The sequence below is a fragment of the Mastomys coucha genome, unplaced genomic scaffold, assembly GCF_008632895.1.
Source record: "Mastomys coucha isolate ucsf_1 unplaced genomic scaffold, UCSF_Mcou_1 pScaffold22, whole genome shotgun sequence".
Classification (NCBI taxonomy): Eukaryota; Metazoa; Chordata; class Mammalia; order Rodentia; family Muridae; genus Mastomys; species Mastomys coucha.
Genome location: NW_022196905.1, coordinates 223,276,660 through 223,288,673, shown reverse-complemented (window position 1 = coordinate 223,288,673; position 12,014 = coordinate 223,276,660). Strand labels below are relative to the sequence as shown.

The window sequence follows — 12,014 nt, the reverse complement described above, 5'->3', positions numbered from 1 at the left end:
GAGCCGTAGCCACCCTGGGAGTGGGTCCGTTTCACCCGCTGGACATAGTCCATTGGAAGCTGCAGGGCATCGGCTGGGTCTAGACAAGACAGAGTCATGTGGTCAGCCGATGAACACCTCTCAGAAGCCACCGCACGTCAGGTATGGCTCCACGGACACTCCTGTCCTCTAGCAGGCAGCAGGGCCTGACACTCCTCAGTTGATGACCTCTTCACCCAGAATCCCCTTCCCCTTGCTTTCCTCTTCACTGTGTGAAAGCCCAAGTTTCCCTCTGGCTCTGACATATCACCTCCTGCTCTGGTCTCCTCTCATTCCTATGTGACCATGACCTGCAGTCACAGGGCCACCAACTGACATTTCAGCCTCAGGACCTTTGGACTGGCCTCCATCTCTAGCTATGTCATATAGATATAGTCGGATAGTTCTCTCCCTTACTTCTTGTCTTTGCCTTTTTTTTTTTTTTTTGAGACTTGATCTGACTGTAGCTCTGGTAGGCCTGAAGCTCACTCAATAGACCAGACTGGCCTTGAACTTAGAGATCCATCTGCCTCCGCCCCCCAAATGCTGGGATTAAAGGCCTGTGCCACCACTGCCTGGATCTCCAGTGATTTTTAACCCCTGTCTCACTACACAGATTCTTCAGGAACTATCTACTCAGGAAGTGGATCTCCCTGAGGCAAGGGACTGCTATCCTACTCAGGGCTATGACTCAGTTGGTAACAGTATTTAGGAGGATCTTCAGGGAGGCCTTGCTCAAGAAGTATTTGACTTTTCCCCAATACTTCCTGGAACCCAGGGCCTTCCTCAGATTTGGCAAGTGTTCATCCACTGGCATGCACCCCCAGAAGCAAATGAGCAAAACATTTTTTTATTTTTTTTCTTTTGGAACTTACAGTTTTCCCCTCAGCCTCCTGAGTAGTGGTGACAGGAAAGAGCCACCATATCCACCTCAAACACATGAATTCTTTGGGAATGTTAACATAGTTTTAGCATGTAACAGCTGGGTAGCCTTAGGCAAATGATGTTCTCTCTGTGCCTCAGTTTCCTAAGTTTGGGCACCACGGCAAGAGCAACATCGCTGCTACTAAACTGGCAATGGGCACTTAGGGAGCTCATCTGCTCATTTTAGAGGAGAGAAGACAACCAGTTTGAGAAGTCACTCATTTCAGAGAGATCAAGGATAGTGAAATAGGGGCTGGCCTGTGACGAGGGACAGAAAACTTGCCAGCATGCAAGGGGATCCTGGATTCCATCCCTAGCAGCAGCAAAAGCAGCGTGTGCGTGCACACAAGACAAATAACTAGACAGGGTAGCTCACGCGTGTGATCCCATTACTCTAGAGGCTGAGGCAGGAGAACAAAAGACACTTAGATCAGTCATGGCTACATAGTGACTTGTAGGCCAGCCTAGGCTACAAAGAAGGACCCTGTCTTAAAACAAAACAACCCACCAGGCGGTGGTGGCGCACACGCACACCTTTAATCCCTTGTTTAAGCACTTGAGAGGCAGAGGCAGGCGGATTTCTGAGTTCGAGGCCAGCCTGGTCTACAGAATGAGAGAAAAACAACAAAACAAAACAAAATAACAAAGAAAGATGGTCTTAGCACTTCAAAAGCTGAGCTGAGGCAGGAGGACATGAGCTCAAGGACAGCCTGGGCTACAGTGGGGGATTCTAGGTGAAAAAAACAAAAAAAAAAGTTAAAAGTAGAAGTGATGGCCATGTCCAGAACTAAGAAAAACAGGTTTCTATTTAATGGTTTACTTTTACTTTTTAGTTATGTTTACACCTATGTCTGTGTGCTGTTGTATGCACATGAGCTTGTGTGCCTGAGGACCCTAGATGGCAGATTCCTTGGAGCTGGAGTTAAAGGCTGTTGTGAGCATCAAATATGGGTGCTGGGAACTAAACTAGGGTCCTGTGCAAAAGCAGCAAGTGCTAACTGCTAAGCTTTTTCTCCAGCCCACATACATGCTTCAGTTTAGTGAAAAAGATTCTGGCCCCAAATAAACCCAAGGGGATTTACATGATAGCGAGGGGGGAAGGGACAGAGCCAGAGTGGAGTTTGATTATTTACTTATTTATTTATGCTAAGGACAGATAGAATCCAGGTTCCAATATGCTACACTCCAGCCCTTAGATGGCATTAAAATTCTTGGACAAGAGGCCAGGCAGTGATGACGCACGCCTTTTATCCCAGTGCTCAGGAGGTGGAGGCAGAGTTGGGTGAATCTCTGATTTCCAGGCCAGCCTGAGCTACAGATAAACCCTGTCTCCAGGGGGAAAAAACAAAACAAAACAAACACGGGACATGCTAGGTGTGGTGGCACATGCCTTTAGTACAAACACTACGGAGGCAGAAGAAGCCTGTGGATCTTTGTGAGTCTGAGGCCAGCCTGGTCTACATAATGATTTTCAGGACAGCCAACAGAATTCTGAAGAAAATGAAATAAAAATATATTCTGTTGTATGCATATATCTTTAGGCCTAGCCTTAGCAGAGCAGGGAAATCCTTGTGAGTGCAAAGCCAGCCTGGTCTACATGAGCTCTAGACTAGTCAAGGCCACACAGTGGGCTGGAGAGATGGCTTAGGGGTTAAGAGCACCGACTTAAGGTCCTAAGTTCAAATCCCAGCAACCACATGGTAGTTCACAACCATCCTTAATGAGAGATCTGACTTCCTCTTCTGGAGAGTCTGAAGACAACTACATTGTATACATAGAATAAATAAATAAAATCTTAAATTAAAAAAAAAAAAAGCCACACAGGGAAACCCTTTTTCTCTATAAAAACCAAACAAAAGAGCTCTAGGTGGCTGGCATAAGCCGACAAAGCCCCCAAGGCAGGCCTGGCAAGTTCAGAAAGCAGAGACTAGGCACAATGGAGAGAGATCGCAGTGGAGGATGGGACCAGCTGCCAGGGCCTTGCTGGCCACAGTGAGGGCAGACCTCATGTTATGAAATGCGATATCCCTTCCCTAAAGCTTTATCCAGACTTGAGACTTCTGCTACCACACTGGCCAAGCTCCCAGGCTACCCACCTCGCAGGAAGAAAGTATCATGTTGGTCACGCGCTGGGTGCTGCTGAGGTTGGAAGAGGGCATCAAAGTTCCAGAAAGAGCTCTCAATGAAATTGTCCGTAGGCATCTCAGTGAACCTGCAGGAGACATGACTGACTGCCCTGCCGGCCTGGGTCCGGTAGCTTCCAAACCCCATCCCAGGCTCTGTGCTCACCCCATCTCCAAGAAGATTTGTCGGAACTGGGAGCGGACCTTGAGCAAGGGGTGCAGGTGGCCACTATCTGGGAGCACACCACGGGCAGAGAAGTTGTAGGGTTTGAAGGGTCGGTCCCTCCAGGAGCCACTGTGGGGAGATTAAGGGTGCAAAGACATGAGGAGAGCTGCCCGACCCTTCCCGACAGCCTCTCCCCCCTCCCCACCCTACCTGGAGATCATCTCTGGGCTCAGCTCTGCCTCCTGCTTAGATACACTTGTGCTGAAGTCCCTGCCCTTGCTCATCCAGTAGGTTTTCAGGATCCTGTGAACAGCGGAAGAGAAGGGATGTTGCTATAATCTTGACAGCCACAGATGCTAATCCCAGAACCAACTATGAAGTCACTCTGGTTTTAGGTTGTTGTTGATGTTTTAGACCAGACTAGCCTTAAACTCACAGATCCACCTGTCTCTGCTGCTTCCTGTGCTGGAATTTAAGGGTAAATGACCATGTCCAGCTGCTTTTTCTCTCTCTGGTGGTAGAGATCAAGCCCAGGGCCTTGGGCGTACCAGGCAAACACCTTACAGAACTGAGCCACACCACCAGTTTTGTTTTTATTTATGTGTATTGTACATGTCGTATGTTTGTGTGAACACATAACACCGGTGTGCCTACGAGGGCCAGAAAACTTTATCAGATCCCCTGGAGCTGTTCCGAACACAGGCCTTAGAGCTAAAGTGGCAGACAGTTTCGAGCTGTCCAACATGGGCACCAGGAACCTAACACAGTGGTTTAGAGCAGCAAGAGCTTTAACAAATAACCTTTAGCCACTGAGCTTTTTTCTGGCCTTCAGTTTTGTCTTGTTTTTTTTTTCCCTAGACAGGGTTTCTCTGTTTAGCCCTGACTGTCCTGGAACTACTCCCTTTGTAGACCAGGCTTTTTTTAGGTGTTTTATATACCCCAGGCTGGTCTTGAACTCCTGATCTTTCCCTGTTCATTCTGCATTATTTATTGTCTTCCTGATACCACCATTTGAAACTTTCTTATCAGGCCACTACCCTTCTACCTGTTCATATGTTTATTTGTTCTATAAACAGAATATTTGTACCAAAGTCCATTCAAGTAGAAGGACATGGTATCAGCAAAGTATTGAGAGTCTATTTTGGGTGAAGATCTTCGAGCCTAGCCTTTAACAGCTGACCCATCTCTCCAGCCTGAGAAGGTATTTTATAAGTAAAGAAGCTTAGCTGGGAAAGGCCAGGTGTGTTGGCCACGTTTACATAGCTAACAAGTTGCAGAGCCTAGACTTCCCTACATCCAAAAAAAATCAAAACAAAACAAACAAAAAAACAAAACAAAACAAAACAAAAAAACAAAAGCCGGGCAGTGGTGGCGTACACCTTTAATCCCAGCATTTGGGAGGCAGAGGCAGGTGGATTTCTGAGTTCGAGGCCAGCCTGGTCTACAGAGTGAGTTCCAGGACAGCCAGGGCTACACAGAGAAACCCTGTCTCAAAAAACAAAAACAAAAACAAAAAAACAAAAACAAAGACTTCTTCCCTACATCCTCAGGTCTTAAATGGTTTTATGAAATAGGCTTCACTCTGGAGTCCAGGCTGGCCTGGAACTCACAATCACCCATCTCAGCTGCATCTAGTCTGCCTCAGTGTGGCCTCACCTGAGTGACATATGAGCAGGAATTTCATTGGCTGACTGCCTGGAAGGTTTACAGAAAGCCAGTTCTCAGCAGCAGGTACAGCAAGAGCAAAGGCAGAAGGACTGCCTGAGCCCAGCACACACACTCCAGCAATAGGAAGGCAGAGGCAGGAAGATCTCTGCAAATTTGAGGATAGCCTGAACTACATATTGAGCATTAGGCTAACCAGGACTACATAGGAAAACCCTGTCTCAAAACCAAGAAATCAAACAAACCACCACAGTAAAAAATCCTGCGTAACAAACAGGGTTCTGGTGAAGACTGACAACAGCAGCAGCTGGGCATGGGCTCCCAGCACCACACAGGTAAAAGGGCCGAGCTGTGGCAGCCACTCACACTTCAGTCAGCAGTTTCCTCTTCCGGAGCTCATTCCTTTCCTTTTCAGCCAGCTTCTCAGCCTGGCCTGCCTGGACCAGCTGCAACCGCTTCTGCACTTCATCCTCTATACTGTCCACCTGCCACAGGACAAGGGAATGAGGGCTGAAGTCTGCCCCACTCACCCTTGTCTCCAGCTTGCCTGGCCATTTCCCTCGACTCACCACTCGGAACACCCGGGGCCCATCAGCAGCACTCTTGTCCACTCGGATCCACTTGTTGGACATGGCCTTGCTGAAGCCCACCTTGCCGCTGGGCAGTCGCTAGGGAAGTGGGATTGTGATGAGTGCTGTATTCCAGGGCCACTTGCAGCCCATTCCCTCCCTGGACCCCAGCCCTGGGCCCTACCATGAGCTCACTTTGCACCAGGCCCTCAAGAGGGATGCTTCTAAACACACGGGCCTCATGGCTGCCCTCCCGGGCAATCTCCTCACCCTCAGTAGTCAGCTCCCAGCACTTGGTAGAACGAAGCTCAGCCTCAATGACCTGCAGGGAAATGAATGGCACATGGGTATGTGGTGTTCAAAACCACCACCCCCCTACAGCATTGGACCAGAGACTCACAGACAGCCTCAGAAGTCAAGACATGCACTGCTCTTGTACCACATAGGGTGGCCCACAGCCACTGCTAACCCTGTTAACTCTAACTTCTCCAGCTTCCTGGAGCATTCGCACTCACGTGTGTGCACGCACACACACACACACATAAAATAAATCAACACCTTTAATGTCAGTAGTAGGGAGGCAGAAGCAGGTGGATCTCTATGAAGTTCAAAACTAGCCTGGTACACTTATCAAGTACCAGGCTAGTCAGGGGTACAAAATGAGACCCTATCTAAAAAATAAATTAAATTCAGAGAGCAGTCACAAAGCTGTGTTACATCTCAACTCTACTACTTTTCATAGGGTTGGGGAAGAGAGGACAGAGGCTGGAAGAGGGAAAAAGTGAGTGAGAGAGAAGAAGAGAGAAGGAAAGGCAGGGGGAGAGGGCATGTTATCTCAGTTTTCATTCAAGAACTTGCTTTGCTATATATCCCAAGAGGGAGTCAAACCCCTGGAACTCTGTAAACTTCCTGCCTCATTTTCATGTTTTGGGACTATCAATTGCATACTAATGTTCTTATCTGAAATAATTCTATGTGTGTGTGCTTGCATGAGTTTATGGACACCACCTACACTTAGGTGCCTGGAGAGGCCACATAAGTAACTCAAAGCCCCCTTCAATCACAGTTCAGACCCCTTGGAGCCATGACTAAAGGTGGGTGCTAGAACCCAGACCCAGCTGCGCTGGAAGGGAAGAGCAGCCAGTGTTCTTCATCACTGAGCCCCATAGACAACCTTTTGGTGTTTTTGGTTTGTTTTTTTTTTGGTTTTTCAAGACAGGGTTTCTCTGTGTAGCCCTGGCTGTCCTGGAACTCACTCTGTAGACCAGGCTGGCCTCAAACTCAGAAATCTGCCTGCCTCTGCCTCCCAAGTGCTGGGATTAAAGGCGTGCACCACCACCGCCCAGCTGAGGAATTCTTTTTTTAAGTGACGAATTAGCCGCTGGGCATGCTAGCACTCTGCCACTGAAACACAAATCGAGTCTTGGTGCTCCCCTTTTCTCTTTCTTTTTTTTTTTTAAAGATTTATTTATTTATTTATTTATTTATTTATTTATTTATTTATTTATTATATGTAAGTACAATGTATGTAGCTATCTTCTGACATCCCAGAATAAGGCATCAGATCTCATTACGGAAGGTTGTGAGTCACCATGTGGTTGCTGGGATTTAAACTCAGGTCCTTCAGAAAAGCAGTCAGTGCTCTTGACCACTGAGCCATCTCTCCAGCCCCCCTTTTCTCTTTCTTGTGTGTGCAGTGTATAAGCACATGTGTATGAACAGGTGCACATGCTTGGTGGCCACAGGAAGCCACTCAAACTCTATCACTGTTTGCTTGTTCTCTTGAGAGTCTCTCGAAAAACCTAGAACTCAGCATTTTCATCCACACTGATACCAAGCACATCCTAACAATCTTTCTGTCTCCACAACAACTCCAGGTGAATGGCCTTGAGAGGCCATGCTTTTAAATGAGTGCATGGACCTGACCTGACTTCAAGTCTTATGCCAAGTGCTCTTTCTGACTGAGTCATTTCCCCTAATCTTGTATCTTGACTGCACATGTATTTCATCATTTATACACAGGCTGCAAAGAGCACTTCCCTTTATATTTTACAGAAAAGCTTGAACAAAATGGCCTTTCTATAATATACCAAAGCACACCCAACTCTAACTCCTAAACAGATGCATTAACTTGTTTAGAATTTAAAGGCTTAATGGTAAAGGTCAGGGGAGGAAAAGAATAAGTCTATTTTAAATAATTAGTTGAATAAAAAAAAAAAATCAAGAAAGTCATGAGCCCCTATACCATATTCTTGACCTGTCCTCAACACTGAGGGCTGTAGTGTGTACAACTAGTGACACTTTACGGGTCACTACGCTGACCACCAGCTGTCTTATGTGCAAGACCTAAAAACAATGTCAGCGTCCTAAGATTATGGCAAGGACTACAGAACAGAGCTGATCCTGAGTACAGAACTTGTGCTCAAGGAATAAATAACCCAGACCCTGGCCTCATAGCTCTTGCTTCCTGAGTGGTCCACAAACCCCTCATCATCATCTTTCATTTCTTCACAGTCAGTCCATTTGCCGATCCTGGAAGGGTGGGGGCTTCCTCTCTGCTCCTCTTCCTCACCCTGAACCTTGGGTCGCCAGCCTCCCCATACCAGACACTATGCCCTCCAGTTTGGGGATGTGCCAGCTACAGTCCCTCAGGTCCCCACCCCAGCTCTCAGTTTAGCCTGGCATTCCTCCTGAAAACTAATACAGAGAATACAATCTGGCTGGCTACAAATCCTGGTATAGTTCTCCATTATTCTCGGGAGATAAAGACACTCGAAGCAAGCTGTGCATGATGGTAAAAGCCTGTAACCTTAGCTGTTGGGAACCTGAGGTAAGGAAAGCTCATGAACTCATACACAGCAAGTTCAAGGCCAGACTGGACAGTGAGAGCCTCTTTCAAAGTTAAAAAGTATCCCAACGTTCGGGAGACAGAGGTAGGTGGATCTCTGTGAATCTGATGCTAGACCGGCCTGCATAGTGGGTTACAGAATATCCAGGGCTATGTAAAGAGACCCTGTCTGAAAAACAAAACAAAAACAGTAAAAACCTACAAAAAATTTAAAAAAGAAAAAAGTACAAAGTGTGGTGGAGAGGTGCTTCAGTGGTTTAAGAGCAGTTAAGTCCTGCAGAGGAACTGGGTTCGGGTTCAAGTCCTAGAACCTACGTGGAGGCTCACAACCATCTATAACTTAAGTTCCCACCTCTTCTGGTCTCCTCCAACTCGTGGTGCACATAAACTCAGGTGGGCACACATATATACATAAAAAACAATTCTAAGGCGGGCGGGTATTATTGGCACGAGCCTTTTATCCCAGCTCTCTGAAGGTACGTAGATCTTTGTAAATTGGAGGCCAGCCTGGGCCAGGCAGCAATTTCCAGGACAGCAACTATATTTCAGAGGTGCAGCTTTTGCCTAGCACGCAGGAGGCCCTAATATGAAGATGAAAGGGAAAACAGGAACCCTACAGAACCTGTCCTGTAATTCTGTCCTGGTGGTCTCTGCGGACTATAATCCCTGCCATTGATGTCTTGAATGCCATCGTTTTCCTCCATTGGACTCGACTCAGTTTCCATCTCCACCGGATCCCGGCTCGCTCGCTCCCTCACTCCCTTCCTCCCTCTCAACACCAAGTCAACAGTCACAGCTGGTTTTCTGAGCCTTCACATCACTCTGGTCATTTGTGGCTCCCCACTAGACTGCAACCCCTTTCCGGGAAACGACTCGTCTTGTCACACCCCTAACATGTGCCGCGTTTCCGCCTTAATTAGTCGCTTGAGGGACGTAAACTGTTCCACCCTTCCCACCAGCTCACCCCACGGTGCACCTATATGTCCTGTTCCCTCTCCGGCAATATTGGGCTCAGGTCCAAAAGCGAGGCCGAGCAGCAGCAGCAGCACGCGCCGGACTCACCTCACCCAGAGCTTGAAGGCTCTTCACTGCGCCCACCACCGCCTGGTGCTCCACGCCCAGCTGCGAAGCCAACTCCGCGCTGTCCAGGCCGCCATCAGCCGCCTCCAGCCGCCGCAGCAACAGCTCCAGAACCGGATTATCCGCCATGGCTACTCCCAGCGTGCTAGGAGTGTGCAGGGCGCCGGACGACCAGGGGACCGGAACCAGAACCGGAACCGGAAGTCGCGATGAGCGTGCGTCGCCATTTTTTAAGTGGCGCACAGGGCGACTTGGAAGCTGGCCGTCGCCATCTTAAGTGTGGCAGTTGAGCCGCAAATGTACCTAAGAGATTCAGGATGCGGCATGTAGTTTGACCCCAGTGGCCTTTAGTTAACTAGTAAGGTAAACGATGACTTGAAGGGCAAAAGTAATTTTGGGTTTTTTGTTTTATATCTTTTTTTGTTTTTCCAGACAAGGTTTCTCTGTGTAGTCCTGGCTGTCTTGGAACTCACTCTGTAGATCAGGCTGGCCTCAAACTCAGAAATCCGCCTGCCTCTGTCTCCCAAGTGCTGGGAGTAAAGGCATGAGCCACCACTGCCCAGCTTTTTGTTTTTTATCTTGAGACAGGCCTTCTTTAGCAGAGGCTAGCCTTGACCTCCTCATCTCCTGCCTACTACTCCCAAGTGCTAGGATTGCAGACAAACACTCTAAGGCCTGACTGAAATTAATTCTATCGGTTTCTCCCGGCTAATTTTCATGCAGCCACCACTACCAGGCTCAGATCACTGCCATCCTTACCCAGATAGAAGGAGAAGGCACTGGGTGGTAAGCTTCGGCATGACCATACTGTTGATGTTTTTGTTTTTAGATTTATTCACTTTATGTTTATAGTGTGAGGGTTTTTCTTGTCTGTATATATGTCTATGCTCTACATGTATGCATGGTGTCCTCGGAGGTCAGAAGATGGTCATCAGATCACATGGAATTTTTAACACTTAACAAGTGCTCTTCAGAGCTGAGCCATCTTTCCAGTGCCTCACCCTGCAGATGTTAATTTCTTTTACATTTTCAAAAGGAATCTGACTAGGGATCATACATGTTCAGGGAAGAGGGATTCACTTAAGACAGTTGCAAGGCCTGCTGACTGCATGGAGTACTTCAGGTTTTTTAAGTTCTCCCTAAAATTCATAATGTACATACTATGTAAATCTTCTCTTCTGCCGGGCATGGTGGCGCATGCCTTTAATCCCAGCACTTGGGAGGCAGAGGCAGGCGGATTTCTGAGTTCGAGGCCACCTTGGTCTACAGAGTGAGTTCCAGGACAGCCAGGGCTATACAGAAAAACCCTGTCTTGAAAAACCAAAAAAAAAATCTTCTACTTCACAAGAGAAAAAAAAATGAGGCTCAGAGGCAAGAATGTCAACCTACAGGGAGTTGATGGATACAACCAGAAAAATTATAAACTGGAGAAGCTGGAGAGCTGCTTTGTGCTCTCAGGAGATCAATGCAATAATATCACATTAAGGCTTCTTACAAACTGTGAGTCATAGCTGGAGGCTGGGGTGGGGTGAGGTAGGTGAGAAGCATGGGGCATACACCTTTAATCCCAGCACTCACATGACAGAGACAGATAGATCTCCAAGTTCAAGTCCAGCCTGGGCTACAAAGCAAATTCCAGGATAGCCAGCACTACACAGAGAAACCCTGTCTCAAGAACTCAAAACCCAACTAACCAACCAACCAAACCTCCAAACAAAACAAACCTTAGATCTCATCCATATGTGATCCTGTGACTTGAATGTGGGGGTTAAAAGACAACTGGTAATAGTAAAAGGCTCCTGAATATTCAGTGACCAAATTTATTCAGAATCAAATGCAGTGAGTTCAAGGTGTCTCTGGCAGCTCTCGGCCATGTTGGGCTATGCAATCATGGCAGCCTCTTTGTTGGTTGGTTTTGCTTTTTTTTTTTTTTTGGCATGCTCTCTCAATATGCATGTGTGTTTGTGTGTGGTGGTATGCAAATGTCTATATTCACACAAGCCTCTCCAGTCCTAGTTTATGTCTTTACTTAAAGACAGGGTCTCTCTGTGTAAATAGGCTGGCTGACTTGGAATTCCCAGAGATCCACCCTCCTCTACCAAGTGCTGGTACTAAAGGCATGTGCTTCCACTCATGTGATTTCTTTCTTTTTTTTTTTTTTTGAGACAGGGTTTCTCTGTGTAGCCCTGGCTGTCCTGGAACTCACTCTGTAGACCAGGCTGGCCTCAAACTCAGAAATCCGCCTGCCTCTGCCTCCCAAGCGCTGGATTATAGGCGCGCGCCACCACCACCCGGCATGTGATTTATTTCTGTGTGTGTGTCTGTCTGTCTGTCTGTCTGTCCATGTGGGGATATGTGCACATGAATGCAGGTGCCTGCCAAGGCAAGAGGCACTGGGTCCCTGGAGCTGGAGACAGGAAGTTATGAGCATCTCAATATGGATGCTAGAATCTGAACTTGAGTTTTCTCCAAGATCAGCAAGCTCTCTCCCTGCCTTCTGTTTCGTTTATATGTATGTGTATATTACATATAAGTAATATAGTATATAATATACACATATTATATATGTCATATAAGAGTTTTGCTTGCATGTATGCAAATAACTTACATGCAGTGGCAGC

The 12,014-nt window shown here is 47.2% G+C and overlaps 1 protein-coding gene across 1 annotated transcript in view; it reads right to left on the bottom strand.

Moving 5' to 3' along the window:
* The window catches only part of Farsa (phenylalanyl-tRNA synthetase subunit alpha), an 11,215-nt gene extending 1,615 nt beyond the window's left edge, over positions 1-9,600 (bottom strand). The window contains exons 1-8 of the mRNA XM_031336868.1: positions 9,376-9,600; positions 5,650-5,787; positions 5,466-5,564; positions 5,263-5,381; positions 3,442-3,534; positions 3,232-3,360; positions 3,039-3,154; positions 5-79 (exon numbers count right to left, since the gene is read on the bottom strand). Of these exons, the coding sequence (XP_031192728.1) occupies positions 5-79; positions 3,039-3,154; positions 3,232-3,360; positions 3,442-3,534; positions 5,263-5,381; positions 5,466-5,564; positions 5,650-5,787; positions 9,376-9,522 (916 nt within the window). The 5' untranslated portion in view covers positions 9,523-9,600. The remainder of the gene's footprint in view (positions 1-4; positions 80-3,038; positions 3,155-3,231; positions 3,361-3,441; positions 3,535-5,262; positions 5,382-5,465; positions 5,565-5,649; positions 5,788-9,375) is intronic.
* Between the last annotated feature and the right edge of the window lie 2,414 nt (positions 9,601-12,014).